This window comes from Astyanax mexicanus, chromosome 14 (genome assembly GCF_023375975.1).
Source record: "Astyanax mexicanus isolate ESR-SI-001 chromosome 14, AstMex3_surface, whole genome shotgun sequence".
Lineage (NCBI taxonomy): Eukaryota > Metazoa > Chordata > Actinopteri > Characiformes > Acestrorhamphidae > Astyanax > Astyanax mexicanus.
Genome location: NC_064421.1, coordinates 7,211,705 through 7,232,645, shown reverse-complemented (window position 1 = coordinate 7,232,645; position 20,941 = coordinate 7,211,705). Strand labels below are relative to the sequence as shown.

The window sequence follows — 20,941 nt, the reverse complement described above, 5'->3', positions numbered from 1 at the left end:
CGCAACGCATCAGTCTAAATAAATAAATTACAGCCTCTTCTATTCTAATGGGCTGGATAAGACTGCCTCAAAGCTCAGCTAAGACTGTTCCCAGCCGCTTCACAATTGGAAAGCGAGAGTGGGTGAGAGTCTGAGGGAGAGTGAGGAGTGAGAGAGAAAGAGCACCCTGGTAATCCAAAATGAATCTCTGTACATTAGCCAGGGACTTTCCTGCACTTGTAATTAAACCGTAGCCTTATTCGACCTCGGTGGCTGCGTAAAAACAAACACTGATCTAAAACGGAGATTAGGATTCCTATTAGCAGGAAAGAATGGAATTAGAATTAAATAATAGTGAAATAATAGTGAAATAACAGAAAACTAAATGAAAGAAGAAGAGAGCATAGTCTAAAAGGACCGCAGTGCCACATCAAGTTTGGACATTTTGAAGTTTAGCAGGGACTTAATGACCATGTTTTTAATATTTTTCTTAATCCATAGAAGAGAGAGAGAGAGAGAGAGAAGGGAAAAAAGCAAGGAAGAAATGGTGAGAAAAGGTGAGAAAAAAAAAGGAAGGAGGACCAAAATGCAGTGAAAAATAAAGATAATTAAAATGAGAGGTAAAATAAGAGAGCTAACGATTGAGAGAGAGAGAGAGAGGGTACTGGCAATATAAATAAATAAATTAACTAATGAATTACTAATAAAAATATTTGCGCTTTAGCCAAGGACTTTTATTTCCTGCGTTTGTAATTAAACCGTAGCATTATTGAGCCTCTGTGTCTGCGTTAAAACAAACAGCACTGGTCTTCAGAGATTAGTGGTGTTTAGAAGTCCTATTAAAAGGAAATAACGCAATTATAACAGAATAATAACAGAAAAAATAATGAAAACCTTAATGAAAAAGCATAGGAAACTGTCTGAAAGGACTGCAGTGCTGCATCAAACTTTCAAAAACTGGTCCACAGGTCAGATGAAGTGTGTAGAGATGGATGGACAGCTAATAAAAAAATTATTTATTAAAAAAAAAAAAAAAAAAAAGAGATTCTCCACTGTCATATGCCAGCTCGCTCCAAGCCGTGCCGATCCGGCCGTGGCTGCTCTGATCCCTTTCTTACATCCAGAAACAGCGTTCAGGTTTCCAGCGTCTCCCCAGATGAGCTGAGCTCGGGGGGGGGGTTCTGCTTTGTTGACTGAAACGTTGCAAACGAGCGAACACAGCATAGTACGGTAGTATGGATTTGGTGGCTCAGCCCGTAACGGAATAATTGCCTGCCGTGCCTCCGGAGAGAAAGCTCCCAATAATTGCAAAATAGCTAAACACTTATCAGATCCCCCTCTGCTACAAAAACACAGTTTTATTACAGCGCCACTGATAAACCATCTCTACCGCATGTAATTAAACTGCTGGCAAAGATACAGAGCCTGATAAGCGCTATTGAGAGAGTCTGAGACACGAGTTCCTTTCAATACGCTAATTCTCCCCACTAGAACACGACACAATGCTAACGTACGCAGTTAGTTATCAGCTGGATAACGCACCTGGTGGAATACATGGATGGCACTCAACTCAAACTGCCTTCAATTATTCATCAGGAGATCTGATATACTGGTATAGAACTGAAATATACGGTCATTGTCATACTTATGATAAAAAAAAAAAAAAATAAAAAAATAAAGAGATTTCTGATGGAATGACATTATAAGGGGTGAAGAGATAAAAAAAAAACAATATAACATGATATTTAGAAACATTCTAACGATACACAATATAACTATATATATTTTTTTTCACCATAATATAAAAAAGAAAGCATATCAGAGCAAGCGCAAAATACACTAAATATTAATAATAAATGCACTAAATATTAAAAAACTTGTCAAAAAGGACAAAAATATTTGTTCAGCTAATTATTATGTAAAGATTCAATGTGCTCACAAGGTTTCTCTGAAGGGATGGTAAAAATCTCCAATAAAAGTTTTCATAAATTGTACTTTTGTTATTGCTTTTTTTAATTGTGAACGTGACACAATGAATGGAAACTTTTGAAAACTGTTTGGTATTCTATTTTAAGTTCTTGGTGAAAAGGAAAAAAAAAAGAAACAAAATCAGCATCCCTCTCTAGTAGTTAGCATAACTTAAAGCTCCCCCAACTCGCCATCTAATTCTGAGCAATACATTACAGTCGTTAGATTAGTCTAAAACACCTCCAGGTGTTTAAAATAGTTAATAAAGGATTGCTAACTCTGTCCAATGCCCTCTGCAGTCCCTCTGCAACTGAGCTTTTTTGATTTTTTAGAGAGTGCAGGTGTAGGTGTAAGTGGGGGTGCCACTGATTTGCACTGTATTGCAATCTTTAATATTTCGTTATTTCAACAGACAAATGTATCAGTAGCAGCGGCAAAAGAAGAAATCAAGTACGCAAATGTTCTAATTAAATAGAACTAATTACAAATTTTCTAACATTCTTAAAGCCCAAAAGATAATGAAAATATGCTCAGAAAAGTATATTGTGCATCATGGTACAATTTATCGCATATCACATTGACCACCCCTGGTTTACCCACACTTCACAGAGTGCTGAGAGAACATCTAGCTTGGTCTTTTTTTTATGGACCAGTCAAAAAATAGCCCAAGAAAACAAACAAGTTTTAGTGGTTTATGATTGTGAAGTGTGAAGATTCCACCCCCTCTGTTGCCCATTTCCCAACACTTCCCACTTATCCAAACCCAAATGAACCACCTGGATCACAGAAAGATCCAAAATCATCCAGCAAAGCAAGCACTCACTCACTCACCGTGTCCACTCCTGAGCGAAGCAGGTGAGCGGTAGATGGAGATGGGTGCGGAGTGGTGTATCTGTCCACCGTGAAAGTGCTGTTCAACAGGGCGGGTGTAGGAGGTGGAGGTCGATGCCCCCGGGGGTCTGGCGGCCCCAACAGCCCCGGCGCTATCCGACTTAGCAGACTTGGAGGACGAGGAGCTCCACACAGAACTGGCGATACATCCCAAGGTCAGAGACCACATCCAGAGGGTCCAGCCGAAGCGGGACGGGACTAACGGGAATACTCCTCCATTGGGACGCATGACTCACGCCCGGCTGGCACTCAGACACTAGGGGCAAAGAGGGGGGTTCTCTCATGATGGAGAAAGCCCCATGTTAGGAGCCTCAACCCACCCCTGTGTTCCCTCTCTTACGGCTTGTCCCGCTTGTCACACTCCCCTCTTCCCGTCTGAATGATTATCTTAATTTTTCTTTCCCTAATTTAAGAGCAAAGAGCGATAAAAGAGAGAGTCCAGAGCAGGACTGCCCACCCGCTCTCGCACACTTCAGACGAGGCTGTTTACTCGTACACGTGCGCGCTCCGCAACGCCGTCCCGCCACTCAAAGGAGCCGAAGCCAAAGTGATGCCAATTACCCAGCGGTAAAAGAGGGTCATGACCCGAGCCTCTTTACTCACTGACCGTCCCTCACAAAGGAAGCTGCTGGCGGCTGGACTTTCTTTCCACGTCTTTCTTCAAAGCAGAGCGACTTTAGCACCAATCCGAAACTCTCGTTCCCAGGCGCCGCTCCCCCTGTTCTGCTCCTCCCGATCCGAAAGGAAAGGTGTTGCAATACGAAAAGCTGCGGATGAAATCAGCCTTGGCTCCTCACACACTGAGACACGTACACACAGCCATATACACACACTCTCTCTCACTCACTCACTCACTCACTCACACATATACACTCTCTCTCTCTCTCTCTCTCTCTCTCTCTCTCTCTCTCTTTCTCTCTCTGTCTCTGGCTCTCTGTGTCTCCTCAGCACCGCTCTGCCTGTCTGCTCTCTGTTTCTGGACAGGGGCTTGACGCACTTCTAGCAGCGCTGCTCAGCAATGAGTGTGTGAGAGTGAGTGAGTGAGAGAGAGAGAGCGCGCGAGAGAGAGAGAAAGAGAGAAAGTGAGAGAGGGTGGGAGAGGGGGAGAGAGAGAGAGAGAGAGAGAGAGAGAGGGAGAGAGAGAGAAAGTGAGAGAGGGTGGGAGAGGGGGAGAGAGAGAGAGAGAAAGAGAGAGAGGGAGGGGTGAGATTGTAGAGGGATGGATGGGGAGAGGGATGAAAAGGGAAGGGAGGGATAGAGGAGGGGGACAGGTGAAACAAAGCAAATGGGATGAGGAAAGGATGGTATGGATTAAGAGAAAGGGATAGGAGAGACAGAAAAAGAGAAAGATGTGGAGAAAAAGAAGGAAAAGAGAGAGAGAGAGAGAGAGAGAGAGAGAGAGATCACGAACAAAACCAACACAAGGCTGCCTATGCAAATTCCCTCTGAGCGGTGAGCAAACGCAGCAAAGCTATTGCACAACAACTAGCGCACATTACTCACAAGAGAGGAGGACGAGAGAGGGAGATGAGAGAGAGAGATAAAAGAAAGTGATGGAAGAAAGAAAGAAAAGGGGATTAGTAGGATAAAGTAAAAAGATAAAACACACTTAAAAAGAGACAGAAGGAGGGTGAGATGAAGGAGAGAGAGAGACTGCAAGGATTTTTTTTTTTTTTACCAAAAAATAAGTAAAGGGGGAGAGAGAAAGACGAGAGAGATGGGGAGGGTAAATATAAAGATGAAGAGAAGGAAAAAAAACAGGGAGAAACGACAGAAATGAGAAAAGACAGATAAATAAATAAAAAAAATATAAAAGATAGAAATGAAGAGATAGATGAGAGATACATAAAAGGAAAGGGGAAAAGAGAATACAAAATAGAAGAGAGAATGAAAGAAAGGAAGGGAGAGAGAAAGATAAGACAGAAAGATGAGGAGGGATTAGAAAGGAAGGTAAACAATAAATGGCCAGAAGTGGAGGATAAGAGAAAAGAAAGGGAAAACAGATTAAACATTAGGTGACGGGAGAGAGGGAGAACAAAAGAAAGAAAGAAAGACACATATATGAGATAGAGAGGCAAGAAAGAATGGCCAAAAAAAACCCCCAAAAAAATAATCAATAAAAGAAAAGAACAGAGTGAGAGACAGGGGGCGGGGGAGGGAAAAAAAGGGGGGGGGGGGGGGTAAAAATAAAGCAGAACAAGGAATAAAGGAACAAAACCAACAACAGCAAGAAAGAAAGGAGTGAGGAAGAAAAAAGATAAGGAGAGTAAGACCACAGATGGGGGGGAGGGAAAATGCAGATTAAAAAAAAAAAAAAAAAACGAGAGCGAGGAAAGAAGTGAGCAGCAGCAAAGAAGGGAGTAAAAGAGTGAGTGTGAGAGAGTGAGATAACATCAGAAACTTGGTCTGAGTTCAAGTTACCTGGTTGGTCTTAGACAATATCATATTTCCCAACACACTCACGCACTCACACTCTCACACACAATCACGCTTGCAACAAAAAACTGAACATGACGGCAGAATATTCGGTAGTGTGAACTGGTGATTCCCCCTGACTGCGCTGTTTCCCTGGCCTGTGTGGTTGAGCTGCCTCGGTACTGTAAACACACCTTCTGAGCTCTAATTCACTTACTTTATCTCACACACAAACACACACTGAGGTGCAAAGAAAGTAAAACAGTGTAACAATGATAAAACTGTACCCCATTCTGTTTTAAAACACACTCTCTTGCATTGCCAAGTGCTAAGAACGTTAGCCGTGCCAATTAACCTGACACTACAGTACTTTTAAGTACCACGATGCGATAAAATTGCAATATTTTAAAGAATCTTTATAAATAGTAAATTGTATTCCAGTCAACCTGCAACATAATGTGGGGATTAAGTAGGTGGACTGGGCTCTGAGCAGCTAAATGCATATGTTATTGGGACTTACATAGTGTTGGGCGGTATGACCAAAAATGTACATCATATATTTTTATATTATATTATGTATTTATTTATTTTATTATTTTTTTTTTTTTTTGCACGACTAAGTTTTTATATAGGCTTGTGAATTAATCTACTGTTAGGAGTACATATAATATAAAACACTAATTGGATTTATTTCGTCAAACAAAATTACACAATATATAAGGAAATCAGAAAAACACTTAAATTGTAACAATTTTAACACAACTTCCTTTACTAAACTTAATATTTTAAATAGTTCCATAAATATTATAAACAGACCTAAAATACTCAATGTTTAAGTATTTAAAAGAGATATTTTTCAAAAGCTCTATTGCACAAGTAACACAAGTTTAATATCAATTTACAATCTTTTCTGAAGCCATTAGCGGCATTACAGTTTTAAAATCAGCCACAATTCTCTTATTTCTCTATTTAGGATGAGGAAAAACACATGGCCAATGTGCTTCTCTCAGACTCCAGCTGCTGATGCGGATGCATGAACCAGGACTCTATTTAGCAATCCTTGGACCCTTCAGTGTCAATGTCTTAGTCTGCTGAGCCACACTGAGCTGACCCATGTCTAAACCTTCCTGGTCCCATTACTGATTCTGATTGGGGCCATACAATGACATCTAAACAAGAGTACAACATGAAACCTTCTGTTTTCCAGTTAGGCTACAAATACAGGGCCAACTAATACAGTCAGTGCTTAAAGAATACTAAACAACAACACCTTTAATTACAAAGAGGGGAATCAGTCCTCTTTAAGTGGATGGAGTAATAGGACAGTATTGTAAGAATCTGCTGCTACTCATGCAATTTGCCTTGTGGGTCAAAATCTCATGACACATATTGTATACTGTGAAAATACAATGTATGGTTAAAAACTGTAATATAAATTGAGTACCATATTGCCTACTACTACTTTTAAAGCATGTTTGTGAGCAAATGCTTTTCTGGTATTTCTCCTTTTTCAAGACTTCAGGGGGTCTTCATGCATATTTTAACATAAACAGACAACACAATTTATTCGTAAAAAGAAAGGGGGTGAGGGGGGGACTAATGGGAAATTCACCCACGGACTGAAATGAGATCCTCCGCAAAATGTGAATTGTTTTAATGGGAATTCAAATTCAGAGTCATCGCCCGCAGAAGAATATGTAGCAGTTAAATACATTCTTCTCCCAAAAATAATGTTGAAATTCCTAACCATCCTCCTCATTTGGAGCAAATCAATAGCAGAGAAAGAGAACGGCACACGACACCGGCAAATCAACTTTTCATTGATATTATTCTGGTGAAAAACATTCAGCCGTTTTGTGAGAGCAGAACTGCTTATTTTAAAGCTGCTGTGCTTCTAATCACACACATTCATTCTGCAGCCGGCTGAAGAGAGAGACGAGCAGAGGGAAAAATGTGCTGGAAAGGTACTCATTTATCAAAAAGCCTGTTTTTCCAGTTTCATTAAAGCCCAGTCTCATCCTCTCATCTGAATACAGTTAGCCTCAGGCAGCCCTCACATGAATGCTTTCCATTGCTGTGCTCTCTCACACACTCACACACAGAGCTATCTACTCTTATACTAAACAAGAGACTCATAATCCACAAATGAGTCACACTCCAACAGTTCCACTGTCTCAAAACAGCATTATACAGCATTTTTACAGTAACCCCTTACGTGCTAGGACTTTCATTACACAGTAAGGATGGCTAATTGGCAACTACATGCAAACTGGCTGAGTTTTACTTAATGCCAGCTTTAAAGTACATGACTTTTAGACAACTTTGTTATAAAAAGCGCTATAGAAATAAAACTGAATTGAGTTGTTTTGTAATCGGGAATTTTACAGTGGCTGTGGACAGTTTGCATGCTACACAATTAATCAGTGATATGGGGACAAAAATGAAAGGACCTTTCACCAGGAGGCTCAAAAATACACAAAAACTGATGTAATGTCATGAGTGCGGAATATTGTTTATTTATAAAATAGATGTCAGTGATAAAGGTATTTTTATGCTCTGTTTTGCAGTGAAAACATAGAAGTAAATAAAAACAATGTGGATGAGAAATTAGATAGAAACATTGGCCATCACTTTGTTATCACTCAGCAATCACTCAGAATGCATTCTTCAGCAGTTCACACATAGTGACAGAGGTTGCACCGAGCAAACGGCAATCTGTTTCAGAAACAATCGTTTTAGTGCTCTGAGTGGTCCAGCGGGCTAAGCGCTGCCACTATAGTCAGGAGATCAATATTGTTCATGTAGCTTGCCATCAGCTGCTGGAGCCCTGAGAGAGCACAATTGGCTTTACTCTCTCTGGGTGTGTAGATGGCGCTCTTTTCCCACATCACTCCTAGGGTGATGTTGCTCAGCACAAGGCTGCGTCTGTGAGCTGATGTATCAGAACCGAGTCGCTGCGCTTTCCTCCGAGTGTGCTGTGATGCTACTCAGAAATACTGCATCAGCAGCAGTTTGAAAAGAGGTGGAGTCTGACTTCACTTGTGTCACAGGAGGCATGTGCTAGTCTTCATCCTAATGGTTTTGGGGCATTAATAGTGATAGGGGAGTCCTAATGAGTGAGTAGGGTAATTGGCCGTGTAAATTGGGAAAATAAGCAGCAGTATGGCTCAAAGGAGAAATCATACTTCTTGTCAGTGGGGGAGCCCAGGAGCAATCAGCTTCATGAAAGGACACAAATATATATATTTTTTTTTTACTACGATGAAGCATATGGTTTTCTGAGTATCTTAATGCACAGGCTACATATATGTCTAACAAACAAACACGAAAAAATATGAAATATTTTCACATATAAGCAATGTGTACTTCAGCGACTCCTTATGTATTTGAAAAATCCGCCTGTTATTTTCATGTTAACTTCAGATTTTTGTGACAAACGCTTTTTAAATAAAGTGTTTTGATGCCTAAAACATACGCACAGTACAATATATAGCCTATATTTGTCTGGTAATATAACTAAAGTCTTCTTTTAGTTTACTTTTAGTATATTGCAGCATCACAGTGCATGTTCAAAGCAATTCCTTTTTAAGGATATCAGTGTTTATTTAATTCAATCTAAGGCAGTCTAATCCAATACAATTTTATCCTTTAACCTTATTACATACATGGAATAAATTAGCACTTCTTATTCTCACTGCACATATTGTTAAACACCAATATCACGACAGTGTATTTCCATATCGTTCAGTCTGCACTGAAACACGCTCTGACCCGTTTTGCAGTGCAGATCTGGAGTCAGGTGGGGGCTTTACGATAGCTCTCATGCTTTGGAGCCACCTGGAGGACACACACCATCCTGGCTGCAGGCTGCGAGGTGAGCGCCTGCACAGCCGAGCAAAAGCCGCTTTCTGCAGCACCTGCCCGGAGCTGGCTGTGTGTGTGTGTGTGTGCGGCCGCAGTGTGTGAGCTGCCTCTGTAGTGCAGATCAGCTAAAGCCCGCCGCATACAAACACACGGCCCACTTCCTGCTGGGCTCCAAATCTCCCCTTCATGTGTCTCATGTGTTAGAAACCGCATGCGGTGGAGCATCCTGTGGAATACTGATGCACAGTTTTCCCAATAAACATAGAAATCATAACATTTCAGCTTAGACAACACAATCAGCTTCATTTTTAACTATTACATGCCTGCATGTCTCTCCTGTTATTCATAAAAACGACTGTTAGGAGCTCAGCACTGATGTTTAATGTTAATCAATGTACAAAGTATTACAGTGTAAACAGAGTAAAACTGCTGAAACTGTGTTAAACTGAAGCTATTCTAAATTCAAACTAAATGGTTAGTAATTATAATTAAAAAGGTCATATTCCTCTAAAAGGAAAGTTTTCCTCTTCTACAGTACTGTGCAAAGGTTTTAGGCACCAGAGCAAATTACACTAATTCATTTATCTCAGCAATATTATTAGTTTTTACCTGAAAAAAGCACCACATATGATTTGAACAAATTTGAGCAAATAAACATACATACAGTAAAACGTAACATGGATTTATAATTTTTAACTAAGTATGTTATATCCTGTGAGCCGAGCTGAAGAACAAAGTGCAGGGATTCCTGATTTCTCCTGAATGATTTCCCTCAGCCAGCATGTGTATATTATTTTTAGTTCCGTCAGCAGCTCACCTGATTTACCACATTTACCAAACCAGGTGTTGATTAATATGATGAGAACTAGAAATAACTCTATTAATCTCAGATGAGGAGGAGAGATGTTTGATGTTTTAGGAGATGTTTGTATTTATTGAAATGCTGTAATGTGTTTTACTGAGATAATAACCACTTACTTCACAGATAAGAAGCTTTTTCTTTACTGAAATTCCCACAGGCAACTAAAACTTTTGCACAGTAATGTATATATTTGTAGGTTGTTGCTTTGTGGTTGCTGTGTTTTTTCAGGGGGTTGTTAAGGACATTGTTGTTAAGCGGTTGATATGATATTGCATCTTAGTTGGTAGATACTGTTTCTACGATGTTGAAGTATTATGCTAGATATAGTAGCTAATATAGTGTTGCTTAATGGTATAGTGTTGCTGTGGTTAACTTAGGATGGTGCTGGCATGGGCTACTATGGCGTTGGTTAGGTTATTGCTAGGTGGTTGATGTGGTACCTTAAGTGTTTAAGGTGCTGCTATTTGAATACCAAGTGTTGTTAAGTCACAGTTACGGTGTTGCTGGACGATTGCAGTGGTATACCAGAATGTTTGTCTTGAGTGTTAATAGTGGTTGCTAAAGAGTTGTTATAAAACTTCGGGTAGTAAGAAGTAGTGCGTCAAGTGGTTGTTGTGGTACAAAATGTGGTGGATTGGGTGTTAGTTATGTATTTAAACCATCAGTGCAGAAGGAGGGAATAAAACCTTTTGCCAATTATTGCTACGTGGGAGCCATACATTCTTAAAATTCTACTGAATTTTAAAAAGCTGATGATGTGGTTGCTAGAGCATTGACAGGTTAACTTTATAGTGTTATTAGTGTATTTGTGGCCCCTTATTTCATGACCGTAAGATTGAGACCGAAAAATTAAGAATATAACATAAAAAGAAAAAAAAAAAAAATCAGAATGCAACAGTTTTACAATGCAAAGCAAATTATATAAACAATAAAAGCATATCCACAAAGATGTTACCTAATCACGGTTTCTCTATAATAGCTGTACTGCTTACCTACATTACCCACACTACTATATAATTACCTTTGGCCTAAAGGCCCAGTCAGAACCATCAGGATTTGAGTAAATGCCCCATACTCTCCATCGTTTGAAGTAAACTGGTATTTAAGGTGCATTAGTCGACTTTCTTTTCCTTCTACATTCAGATGACAGGCTGAATGCTGTCAGCCACCTGCCAGCTCTCAAATCACCTTTTAGGAGTATTTTTGGCACAATCGGCAGCGAAATGATTGTCATTTGGTTGGTTATGTGATTCATCAAGGCAGGGGAATGAGTTTCTTTTAAACACAGTTTAAAGGAAAGTGGAGAACTCTACTGACTTCTAATAGCCTCCAGTCCATGCCACAGAAAATACCACCCAGAAAATTTCAACGTTTTATACAAAACATGCAAATAAAACACACAATATCGTTCTCTGCAAGGTGCTGATTAACTGCCATTGATGTAGTTTTCATTATTGGAGTTATTTCATTAAAATAAAATTCAGCAAAGGCAGCATGAAGATTGCACATTGTAAGTGGCTCCTACATCCATGCAGTGTCTAGATTGTGTTATGTGGTTACTATGGTATTCCAGGTGGTTGCTATGGGCACTTTTTGCCAAGTGTTTTTTTTTTAATGATGTTTCCTGTGGTTGATACTGTTGCTAAATTACAGATGTATTATCTTAAGTGGTTGATATGGTGGTGGTTTGCATTTTGCATTTTACAGGTGGCACAGGCAAGTAGATGCTAGACGGATGATATGGTGTTGCTAAGTGGTTGCTAGGCTGTTGCTAGGTGGTTGTTATGCAGCAACTATGTATCTCATGTGGTAAGAAGAGTGTTTCAGGTGGTTGGGGTAGTTGTAATGGTGTTGCTGTGGGGTTCATCATATGGTGTCGCTGTAGTGATTTTACATGATGAAATATTACACAATCTCTAGCAGACTTGTTTACTTATTTACATGCTTATGTGCATACACTTAATGATACACCTAAATTGAACATGAACATCCCGGCAGATATGCCAGCAAAGCACAACATGACAAAACAAATTGAAACACTGAATGTGTGCCTCGTTTAGCCAAATCATTTTAGTTGCAAATTTCCGGTTCATCCCAAATAAAAATATAATATAATTGATCTATGTGTTTAAGAAAGGTATAGTGTTTGAAAGAGATTTTCTGGTCAAACTTTCACTTTAATGTCTGTCTCAGTTTGTCCAGGAGTGGATTTAATTCCCACTTTAATGATCTGTCTCTCTATTGAGCTCACACAATCCTCCAGCTTCCCCTTCACTCACTCCCTCACTCACTCGTCGCTCAGTCCTGTCTGATTCACTGTCATTAAGCACTCTCAGCGCACACGGTAACGCCCGACAAACACTCCAAACACACACCCTGCATGCTCACACCACGTCAGAGAGTGGGCTCACACGCGTGGACACACAAATGCAGACACACACACAGAGAATTCCCCCAGAGCGGCGTGGGCATCGCCCACTTAGCTGCTCCGCCGGCATCACAGGACGGCATAGTTAAAGACCATTGAAATCAGACCAGGGGAACGACTCTAATGGCTGCTTGGTATTCCTATGCATGTGCTAACTCTGGCTGGCTGGCCTTTGGTGTTTGTTCTAGCCTCAGGGCACTGTCCTCATCGCATGCGGAGAGAATTCAATATGACCAGAAGGAGAAGCGTGTCCTTCCCACCGTCTCCAGCTCACATTAAAACACAGAGGCCACTGGAAAGTCTGCTCTGAACCAGCAAGGACAATTATGAAAGGAAGTCTTAACCCACTTTGTATGAGAAGCACTTACTTAAAGTTAAACAGACGGCAGCAGATCAGAAACCGAATCGCTTTATTCACCAAGTACCAGGAATTAGCCCTAGTGTATTCGTTCATGTAAAGTCCAACCACAGTGACATGTCAAAAGTCACCAGTAGGATACCAGTAGGAGGCGCCTTGGAAACCTCGGAATGCATCTCGATTCAGATGTAGACGATTCTGAATCGATTAAGACCTACCTGAGTTTGCAGGACTAGACACCTAGTTACCCTCGGTCTTCAAATTACACCAAAAGGCTTACTTTTCTTGTTTTTAATTGAAGATTCAGCAACATACATACAGTATTTGTATACTGAAACACTGCAGAATGAGAAAACATGGCCTTCACGGCAAAGACAACACAGAAAGTGGGCTGGACTACAATTTGTGCAGTTCCAGGGAATAGAAATTATATAGAAGAAAAGAAAAAAGATGCATTAACATGTTCAATAGATAATCAGTCAGTGTTCTCATGGCAAGAAGTTTAAGCGTTGTCTGATTGTGGATGCCACATGGATAGGACACTCCATTTCCAAAGTAATTTGGGCATTTTACAGTCCTCAATCCTTAGTGTCACTTGTGTACAGACAATCAATCATTGAAGGCTAAACATTACCACCCATAGTGGACAGAGCAGTGGATAGTGCCTGCCCAGTAGTAGTCGTCCAGAACAGACCATGCAAACACGACAAGTAACTTTCATTTACTTTCTGAGAACTCTCCTCAGTGCTGCTGCTGAGTAAAAAAAAAAATCAATAATGGTGCAAAGAGATAAATAAATGATGGTGCTTTGAACGCCATTTTTAAAAACACGTGGAAGAGGAATGGAATTAAAATAGCCAATATCCAAATCATTAAAAAAAATGCCAATGCCAATCCCAGTCCACTGGACCAGATCAGGATATCCCTTCTTTTCAGACAGACAGAATACAGCCCACTGGGAAAGCTATAAAATAACATGGATCTTCCTACATGAACTGTAAAACCGTACTGCTCGAGGAGGTGTGAAAACTGCAGTGCAAATGTTTTAGTTTGTTAATGAATTAAAGAAGTGCAAATGTGACCATAGTCTCCCTAATGCAGTCAACCAAGCGTTTTAAATTCACTGGAAGTCAATGGACGTTCTACGTTCCTGGCCACAATATTAGTCTATTAATCTCGAGGCGTGAGGTATAAACAGCTGCTTTGCCTCTGCTGTGAAAGCCAGCGTTAAACATTCCATTCACACATTCTCCTCACAACACAAGCAGCCAAACAGCATCCGAAATTACACAACAGTTATTTTAGAGCAGCAGGAAGATGATTTTCTTCAACTCTGACACATCAGTCACACATGACTGATAATGTAAAATCTGAAGGAATATTTAACATATTTAAAATGATCTACATTCATAAGAAAAAGTATTCTATATAAGTAATTAAGAGTAGGACATTTATCTTTTCCGTTTGTACCATTACAAATAAAATGTATTACATTATAGGAATGATGCCATAAATAACAACATTTGGTTTCACATTCAACCATTTCTACAAAAAAGGCATGTGTTAAGCATGGGTGTAGCTAGCCCTTAAGGTGTGCTCAAGGGCCTTTAAATTTAGTCCTAGCACCCTAAAAGTAAAAGATCTGTTTTTCTGATGAGCTGAAACAAAGTTTAAACCTTGGAAAGTAAAAAATGTAACATAATTTTAAGAACAAAAATACAGCAGTCTCACCTATCCACACAAATGGTATGATCCCAATTCTCTCTGCTCTGCCAAATCTGAACCAAGGTTTATGTATTACACTGTGTACATTTGATCCGCTTAGTGAACTGTGCGCTTCTGATTCTGGTTATAGTTTGCCTTAACTCCCTGTAATTGGTTCAAAAGTTCCAATCAACAAAAAAAAAAAACAGTGTTTTCAAACTGCAAATGAATCAGATCATGCTTTGGATTACCCAGCTCTAGTCAATATTTGGTTGGACCGAATACTGGTCGATTGGTCTGGACTGTGGTTCACGGCACCTTTCACAAAAGCAATTTTGGTTTGGACCGAACTGAAAGGTCAAGGTAGTGTAAAGGTGGTGAAAAGCAATATTTAATGTATAACACGTGGGGCCAGGAAGATAAGGATTAGGTCTCTTTTGAACTGTTGCCAAAGCAGCATTGCTTGGCAAAAAACACATTTTAGAAAGCGCTGAATGCCCAGCTTTGACACATCAGCCAACAGACGGGGTATTACCAGTCTATATGGGAGGCGAGTGCATCAGCCACTTTCACCACAGAGAGCATGGCCAATTTTCTGGACCAAAGTCTGCACTGAACGAACCTAACCAAAGCTCTAAATAAAAAAAATAATAAAAAAGGTTAGCATTCAAAATTGCAGAGTTGATCCACAATTTGAATAAAAATCTTCTCTGAGAAAACAACCTAGTGTTAATGAGCCTTTCCCATATAAGCCTGATCCGGTATCGCTCCTGGGTGCACAGGTATGCATTTGTGACAAGCGTGAAAGAAGTGAATGTCAGTTATTTACCTTTTCAATTAATAGTTTCTCACTCCTACATCTCTATTACAGTCATATTTGTTATAAAGTATCACAAAAAGAACTGTGTGTGTGGCTTCATTTTTAAGAGTGTGAAATTTAACAGACTGAATATAACATATATATAACAATATAATAATTGTTCATCTCCGGTTCCCATAGCAACATAACCAGAATACTGATAGATGTTCATCTAGATTCACTCTGAAGATTAAATATATTTTTGGACTATCGAAAGGTAACATATTTCAACAGTTTTTTTCGTCACAAAGTCCTCTAAATTTACTTTAACTTGAGCGTCTATTTTAAGTTTGATTCAGATAAACAACTCAGAACTGAGAAGAGTTATTCAGAATAAAGTACAGCCTGTACACGGTGGGATTAGTTTACCACACTGCTGAAACTAAGCCTTCAAATTAATGCAACAAGAGCAGCCCCCTATATACACTCAGGACAGTTATGTAAAGTTGTGATCCAGGGTTTTGTTGTTTTTACCTCGTGTTTATAATATAAATGGATTTAATTTATTTTGATGCATTTACGTTGTATATATTTAGAGTGCTTTGATGAACTCAATAATTCTGAGTGGGTTCCAGACTCAACATCCCCCTCACTCACAAATAAACAGCAAAAAAGTGAGTGGACTGGAAAACATTCATACTTTGCTAACTTTCCAAATGATTTGAATTGGACTTGTTTCATTTACTTGTTTCCAAGAAACACTTCCTCTAGTGTGACATCGCTGATTTTAACTTGTGTAATTCCAGGGACAACTTTATTTGGTCAAAGGACCCAATTCAAGGACTTCCCGTAAAGCTCATGGCAAGTGCATAAGGTATGCTTGTATCTTACAAAAATTCTAATGTTTTCATTGGGGTTTTTTCAAATTTCATATTCAATAAAACAAGTTCTGAAAACATTTGCCTAATAAAGAATGTACATTTCTCCAAGAAGCATACATCAAAATTGAATTATTTATATCACACCATAAAACACATTTACAGAGCAGTCGAGGGAAAAAAAATTCTAAAAACATTTAAACACCATATGTTGCAAAAAAAAAAAAAAGAAAAATAATAAAATAATGTATGATGAATTCATGATTAAATTTTTTGGCCCTGACTGACATGAATCAGCCCAGAAAAAAAGAAGAAAAAAATAAAAAGGCAACCATGAGCGGTGCTGCATTTTAACTAATGATGACGAAAGAAAGAGGAAGAGTTGGTAACTATCCAAAGCCGAGCTTTTCATCACGACTTATTTTTTGGGGGCAAGTGCACGGACAGAGGGTAATTTGGCAGCTTGCTACTCAAATTACAATCAGCACCCAGTGTTATTACATCTATAGTGTAATCAAGACTGCAGGAGCTGATAATGAAGAATTAGCTCTGATTTGTTACAGTGCAGATCTGCTAAATTCTAACAGAATCTCCAGGGATTCAGTATCCCGATGTGGAAGACAAAACAATGCTGCACTGCGGATAATCCTATTAGTCCGAGGATTATTTAGAGTAAAATAAAATTAAATAAAGCTACATACTTTGCATATATTCAACAACTGCTTTATTAAAACCCACACTTTGTACTTATGGGACATTTTATTGGAAACACTATCATATAGGGCCAGTGTGCATATTTATACACATTACAAACACATACATATTTCATTATTTAGGTGGGCTAGTAAGTAGATACGGAGTGTATCAGGCAGCAGCTTAACTGCTAGGTTGAGTGTGGGTCTACTACCGAAGCATTTTCAGCCAAAAGCAGCTCTGTGGTCAGAAACTGACCACCACAGACCATGTCCAACACAGATCGGCTGCTGCCTGAACAACTGCACACTGGCAGAGGTGGAGCTTTTAAACTGCAAATAAGAGCTAGTGCTCATCTATGATACAACTGGAGCATTTTGACAACTGTCTATTGGGAGTTCTGATTTTAAATACGTAATGAAAGATTCTGATAATAAACAATCTTACTTTAAAACAACTGGCAGTGGATCATATGCATAAAATCTGAGTAAAATAAATGTTTACATTTTATGTAAATCAGTAGAATGGGAACTGAAGGATCTCTAGCAGTCCAGGATTAAACAAACAAAAAAAAGAACCAATACCACCAAACTTTGCATGCAAACTAATAATTACAAATTGCTACTGTGCTGTTCAAAATTATTACAGCACTGCAAAACAGAATGTAACAAGCCAATAATCTAAAATCCCAAAACACACTATCTTAGAAAATGTATAAAATTAAGGAACTGGAAAGAGAGGCTCCATCCAACAGAAAGTCTGACATTTTTGAATATATATTTTATATATTTACCGATTTAACCAAACCCAAGAAAAATTGGTCTGCAATTAATACATATATGATAATAAATTGGGACTAGCTTAAAATGGACATGACATTATATTATATTTATATATATTTTTTATTGCAATACATATTGCAGAACAGTGAAGTTTTGCAGAGTCCTAACCCTAATTAAGATGAAGGTCTAACAGTATGAGCCATAATGCTCATACTCCAACACACTATTACCCCACCATTAAGCAAATCACCATCATAATCTGATGATATTGGTCTAATTATGACGCCGTTCTCAACATCACTGTCAAAACTGTTTTGAAGAAACTCAACTGTATCGTACATTAGTAGTAAACTAATAAACTAATAACTCTAAGTCATTCTGGACAATTTCTATTAGCTCCTTCATCATCAAACGTCCGCAGAGCATAGGTGGCACCCAGCATATTCAAATAAATGCAAAAAATAGAGAAAAAAGGGATGTTTTTGACATGGCAGTAAAGCTACCTATGAAGTTTTGGGCTCTTAGAGGAAGCTAGTCAGCTTCCTCGACTATACCTTCAGTTGTATAATTCCTTTTCAGACTCAGGGAATCCTGGTCTGGTCGGTAAAAAAGTGAAAAGTGGTGTAAATACATGAAGTCTTATGTGTTAGCTCCATCGGGAGGAACTGCCAAGACCTGCTTTGAGTTCCTGCACAGCCTTAAGAGAAGTCTGACAGAGGCAAAGCTAGCGGCGCTCCTCTGTGTCCTCGCTGGATAAGGAAGAGGAAATAATGACAGCTCTGACTTTAGTCAAACAGCAGAGAGGCTGCACGGATGTACGGAGTGTGTGTGAGGATGTACGGAGTGTGTGTGAGCATGTGAGGGGAGTGTGTGCGCGGAGACAGTAGCATTCAGCAGCACATGGTGGGTTGCTGCTAATTACACACTGCGGTCTACAGGGCTTTCACTCACACAACCCAGTGACAGGACCTACCACTGCTAACACACACACACACACTCTGAACTCAACACTACACACTCACAAAAATGTTTACTGCCCACACACCACACAGACACACATGTCCAAAAGTTTGTAGATACCTGCTATTCCACAGTTCATTAAAATCAAGGTAATTAATATGGATCTCTTTTAAGCAGATCTTTTCACCATATGCTGGCAGAATACTGCAGTGAACACTTAAAAAAAAAAAAAAAAAAAAAAAACAGTTTAAAAAAAAAAAAAACATTGAAAGAGCTGTTATAATGAAGTGAACAGCAGCAAACTCAAACTGCACTACCGGTGTGCAGCAACAGAAAGAGGTTTCATGCTGCAGACAACACTCAAATCTCATAACTTTGCTGTAGTCAGAGTAAGATAGAGCGAGGTCAAGGGAAGAAGTACGAGGTAGAGAGAGGAAGAGTATGGTAAAGAAATTGGGTAGAGAAAGGTAGAGTGAGTTTAGACAGACAGAGTGTGGAAAAGTTGGAAAAAGCGCGGCAGAGGGTGGTAAAGATAAGAAAAATAAAGTAGAGAAAAGCAGAGTGTGGTAAATTTAGGAAGATCGAGGTAGAGTGAAGTATAGTGAGGTGCAATGAGGTAGAAGTCCTCACTAAACACACACCAAACTAAATCTTATCCTGGAAAAAATAAAGGCAGCTAAGGTGGCCCATTTTCTTCACAGGATCAGGATATCCAACAGCTTGTACATTGCATTTTTGTCCATTTTGTGCACGTCCACTCTAAATGTCACAACAGCTGAGTTGAACTCCATCATTCCATATACAGTGAGGAAAATAAGTATTTGAACACTAAGTTGTTCTCCCACTAAGTTGTTCTGCCACTAAGACATCATAGAAAAATGAAAGATGAAATTTTCATCTTAGATGCATGTCCACTGTGAGAGAAAAAAAAAGAAAAGAAAAAAGAAAATCCGGAAATCAAAATGTATGATTGTTTAATAATTTATTTGTGTTACTGCAGCGAATAAGTATTTGAACACCTGTGAAAATTAATGTTAATATTTGTTACAATAGCTTTTGGTTTGCATTTACAGAGGTCAAACGTTTCCTGTAGTTTTTCACCAGGTTTGCACACACTGCAGCAGAAATTTTGGCCCATTCCTCCACACAGATCTTCTCCAGATCAGCCAGGTTTCTGGGCTGTCACTGAGAAACACAGAGTTTGAGATTTTCTATAGGGTTTAGGTCTGGAGATTGGCTAGGCCACTCCAGAACCTTGTTATGCTTCTTACTGAGCCACTCCTTGGTTATCCTGGCTTTGGGTCATTGTCATGTTGGAAGACCCAGCCACAACCCATCTTCAATGCTCTAACTGAGGGAAGAAGGTTGTTCCCCAAAATCTCGCAATACATGTCCCCGGTCATCCTCTCCTTAATACAGTGCAGTCGTCCTGTGTGCAGAAAAACACCCCCAAAGCATGATGCTTCCACCCCCATGCTTCACAGTAGGGATGGTGTTTTAGGGATGGTACTCATCCTTCTTCGTCCTCCAAGCACGGCGAGTGGAATTAAGACGAAAATGTTCTATTTTGGTCTCATCCGACCGCAGAACTTTCTCCCATGACTCACCTGAACAGTTTCTTCTGAAATCAAATAGAACTTGTCTTACTTTGCAGCAGGAAGAGTGTTTAATCTTCAGAAAAACATTTTCACCAGATGTTAGAACACTGCTGTTAGGAATCGACTGAATTCAGTCATGAGAGCTTTAGCAAAGTCAAGTTCTGAATCACAAACACTCATCAGCCTCAGCCCAAATGTACTGAATTCGGTTATATCACTCACTGCTCCACATTGTCTAAACCTGAGGTCTTTATACACCTCTTGGTACTGAGCATGGTGACCTTAGAGCCATGTGCTTGCAGCTGCCCTAGAACATTTTATTCTGTTGCCAGGGCATTTCTTGTGGCACTTCTTTTGGAGATTATACACAAACTGTGTTAGCAGAGGGTGCACAGTATAGTAGTTGAATACAACAATACAAAGAAGAGCCTAGATACCTCTGCATATAGAAAACAAGTTTAATAATCATTATAGGTTTGTTTATTCTTCACTAATCTAAATTCAATATATATATATATATATATATATATATATATATATATATATATACACACTATATGAAGAATTTCTATTGGTCCATTAATTTTGAACCATGTTCAACATGTAAAACCATGTTAAAAACATTTACAAGAGTGACGATGTCAAAGTGCAAAAACTGCAAAAATTAAGATGCAGGGTTTTTGTGCAACAGTGATGATTTGATATTTATTCACTCAGAACTCTCAAGTCTCACAAAGTCTGGATTTGCATTTACACAGACAA

At 39.2% G+C, this 20,941-nt stretch overlaps 1 protein-coding gene across 24 annotated transcripts in view; it reads right to left on the bottom strand.

Annotated features, from left to right (window-relative positions):
• The window catches only part of nrxn3a (neurexin 3a), a 504,128-nt gene that overhangs the window by 180,850 nt on the left and 302,337 nt on the right, over positions 1-20,941 (bottom strand). For 3 of the 24 annotated variants that reach the window (XM_022673261.2, XM_007248480.3, XM_022673257.2), the window contains exon 1: positions 2,779-3,855. The exons of 20 other annotated variants lie outside the window; for them this stretch is intronic. In XM_022673261.2, coding sequence (XP_022528982.2) covers positions 2,779-3,067 — 289 coding nt within the window. In that variant the 5' untranslated portion in view covers positions 3,068-3,855. Of the gene's footprint in view, positions 1-2,778; positions 3,859-20,941 lie in introns of those variants that run through there. One more of the 24 variants, XM_022673260.2, reaches the window with a different exon arrangement.